Source organism: Mytilus trossulus, chromosome 7 (genome assembly GCF_036588685.1).
Source record: "Mytilus trossulus isolate FHL-02 chromosome 7, PNRI_Mtr1.1.1.hap1, whole genome shotgun sequence".
In the NCBI taxonomy this organism is placed as follows: domain Eukaryota; kingdom Metazoa; phylum Mollusca; class Bivalvia; order Mytilida; family Mytilidae; genus Mytilus; species Mytilus trossulus.
The window spans coordinates 27359097-27362971 of NC_086379.1; the positions used below are offsets into that span (position 1 = coordinate 27359097).

Below are 3875 nucleotides of genomic sequence, written 5' to 3' on the forward strand. Positions count from 1 at the left end.
ATGATTTATTAATCCATATTAGGATGTATTTAATTTCTATAAATACAATTATCAAATCAGTATGTAATATAAACAATCGTTTGATCTGAGCGTAACTGATGAGTCTCATGTACACGACACGCGCGTCTGGCGTATTTAATTATAATCCTGGTAGCTATTGATAACTGTTTACTCGCTCTGATCAAATATACCTACCTGTACAATAACCGCCTTAATAGGATCTTGATAATATTTTAGCAGATCATGCAGTATATCGTCATATGGTTTCGTTCCATTCTTTGTGGCTTCCAATAATCCAGAAACCCATTCTAACGGGTTGTCCGTGGTATTAAACGTCTCTGGTTGAATTGGCTAAAAAATATTAGCTACACTATAAGTGACTCTTTTTGTACACCGATAAAAACAATAATTGCTAGTTGACATGACTTTATTTATCGCGAGTGACTCCAAGTTTATAACGTTTAATTTTCATTAAGATTATATTTGATATATCTTTTTTTCTATAATTTTTTAAACAGTATCATAACGATAATAAGGATCAATTGAAAGATATTTGACTCATCAGATCGATACAAATAAAGGCAGCAGTAGTATACCGCTGTTCGAAAGTCATAAATCGATTGAGAGAAAATAAATCTGGGCTACAAACTAAAACTGAGATAAACACATCAACTATCAGAGGAAAACAACGAAACAACGGAAATGCTGACGTGCAACAAAAAAGCAAAACGACAATACAACTCACACATAAATGAACATTAAGATAACAACTGCCATTTTCATGACTTGGCATAGGACATTTTAAGAAAAACTGGTGGGTTGAACCTGGTGTTGCGGCTAGCTACACAAAAAAATAATCAAACAAGAAGACTTTACTTACAAATTTTCTATCGGTTATTTAAAGCTAGGGCAAAGTCAATAACAAATAATCATGTGTCTGAGTACGCACCAATGGAATAAGTGTAAAGACATCATAGAGAGTCAACGAAAATATAAATGATATTTTGCAATGCCAAACTATAAGAATCGACAGAATGCAGGATCATGATAGCTTTACATCAACATGAGCAATACTATTTAGTTATTTTTGTAAGTATTTGATAACATAATAAAAAAATAGCAGTGTAAAATTAATAGAGGAGAAAGTTAGATATCGACAGGATAAGTACAAGAGAACAACCAATAATAGTTAGACTGTGACCAGTATAATTATTTAATTCTAATAATATACAGAATTTGAATTGATTCGGTACAATTTTGTTAATAAGATAAAAAAATGTAATGTCTTATCGCCGTAAACTATAATTTATCTTTAGATACAAACAAAAAACAAATCTTTACAACGATATGCATTTTTTTCTATCGATTATAAGTAAGTTATTTGGTACTTTTTGTCTATGTCATAAATACATAAAATCATTATTTAAACCGATATACGAAAAATGAATTTTGGGAAGTACAGTTGGTTTTTATATATTTAGGGGTATGGTGACTGTGAGTGAGTTTCTACTTACTATTAATGCAATAGAAGCCACGATAATTGAAGCCTGATAAATGACCTGCTTAGGATCATTACTGATTCGTGCGTTAACCATACCGTCATTTACTAGTTCGTTAATAGTCTTAATCAGTTCTGTATTTGATTGTGTAGATCTTTCAGTGTTAATGACATTATAAACCTGAAAATGATAAGACACAGAGTATGTTCATTTTTTTTCACCGCAAATAGAAAATCAACAATAGAACTGTAGATTGTTGAACGTCATTTTACGATTTAACCATTATTTCACAGAACATTTTCAAATACTATTTAGATAATATAGTTAGTCTTAAACAGGCTTCTTATGTATTGGACATAATAGTTTTCAAAAGGTGAGAATTACCGTTACTTGTAAATCCACTCTTGTGAAACCGTTGTAGAAATCTATGATATTAACCCTTATGATGCTATAAAAATTATTTTCTGGATCTCCTACTGCTAACTTTGTAATAATACTGCTGCCTTCTAAAATGAAGAATAATATTACTAAAAAACAGTTCGACGTAGATACACGAAAAAATAATATCCAACAAAACTACAAGGATATATTTGAGAAAAAATCAAATTTCTTACTAAAGTGCAAGAGATTTACAAGTTAAACTGTTGTTTTCTATTTTGACAAAGTTGCATTTCATCTGGACCTGTGTGTAGTATTTAAGACTTTTTTTCTGGGTTTTTTTTTGTTTATTTTTGTTTTTTTGTTTTTTTGTATGTCAACTATTTTCGTTATTTTAAAATTATATTTTATCTATTTCTTCTTCCTTTGTTAAATAGTTACTCATTTATCTATATTTCATATCATTGTACAATTTCATGCTATGTTTATGTAATCGTTAATTGGAATGTGTATTTGAAGAAAACAGATTTGTATAAGCATTGTGCAGCTTGTTTCGAAATTCTTTAAATATTGTGAATTTTTGTATGTTGATATATTCTTAAAATGATAAAGTAAATAGCCTTAAAATAAAGTCAAAGCTGCTCAGAGATACCTGAATTGATATATTCTTAATTTTGTTTTAATGATTCAAGGAATATATATTCTTAGTACGTATACAGTATACAAACCCGTCTTTGACAACAAAGATTCTACTGTACCAGATGTGGTGTTTCTCATATGATAGAAAGAATATGTTAATAATTCCTTTCCATCTTCTGCTCTGTTTTGTATATATCTGTCTCCTTCATCAAACCAGTTTGTACAAGCTATAGTAAACTTAGTCTTAACTGCAATACCTAAAAAAGAAACATTAGATATTTATATTATTTTTACCATGTGTGATCAATGGTCCGACTTCAAATTTTCTCATGCATAACTATCATATCTGAATTGTTTTAAATCTCGATTCAAACAAACTTTAAATTATACAAATGTATTCATACCTGTCTTAGGAGTTATAGAACATGAACCACCATATGGTGGAGCATTCACAGACACGATATAATCTGCCTCCGAATGATATCTTCCGGGTGTTCTGATCAATGCAAATCTTATTCTATCCATTTCTCGGAAGGCATCGGGTCTGACACCTATCTCATCAGCAGTTAGACCTAAAAAGTAAAAAAATAAAAGTAAAAGATCTTTACTATAGTTAAATGCGCTGATTTAGATACTGGAGTACTTGAAATTGTGCCATATATCATTTATATTATAACAAGGTATTAAATAAAACTGGAAATCAACATCAAGTTTAGAAAACCTCCATTTCTTCTTACCACTTAATTTCATGGTGTTAGTTCAATTATTTTTTAATTTGATGTAATTACCTTTTTTTTCTGTTTAGTTGATTTTTTTCATATTCAACCTATTAATTATGTTTTACATGCATATTGTGCATTATAACTTACCTTAGGAAATAAATTGCAAAACTTGATAGTATGGCTAAACCTTTTCATGATTTGTAAACATGAAAACTTAGAAACTAAGCTTACTCCATGCATGCATGGACGAAGGTAACTAACGTTAACTTAGTCCATGCATGCATGCACTAAGGCAACTAACCCTAACTTAGTCCATGCTTGCATGGACTAACACAACAGACTTAGTCCATGCATGCATGGACGAAGGCAACCAAGGCTAACTTAGTCCATGCTTGCATGGACGCAGGCAACTAAAATTAACTTTTTTAAAGTTTGAAAAATTTATAAATGCAAAATATTTCAAAAAAATCAAATTTTTTAAAATTAAAAAAAAAAAAAAAAATATTTAAATAAAATTTTCTTTTAAAATTTAATTCTTTTAAAAATAAATGAAAAAAACATGAAAAATTTACAAAATTATATTTTTCCAAAATGCTGAAAAAAGTTTAAATTCCATTTTTTTTTCAAAATTACACAA

General features: G+C 29.2%; 1 protein-coding gene across 1 annotated transcript in view; it reads right to left on the reverse strand.

Annotated features, from left to right (window-relative positions):
- The window catches only part of LOC134726312 (polycystin family receptor for egg jelly-like), a 97025-nt gene that overhangs the window by 39969 nt on the left and 53181 nt on the right, over nt 1–3875 (reverse strand). The window contains exons 7-11 of the mRNA XM_063590713.1: nt 2921–3088; nt 2606–2773; nt 1884–2005; nt 1515–1679; nt 196–351 (exon numbers count right to left, since the gene is read on the reverse strand). Of these exons, the coding sequence (XP_063446783.1) occupies nt 196–351; nt 1515–1679; nt 1884–2005; nt 2606–2773; nt 2921–3088 (779 nt within the window). The remainder of the gene's footprint in view (nt 1–195; nt 352–1514; nt 1680–1883; nt 2006–2605; nt 2774–2920; nt 3089–3875) is intronic.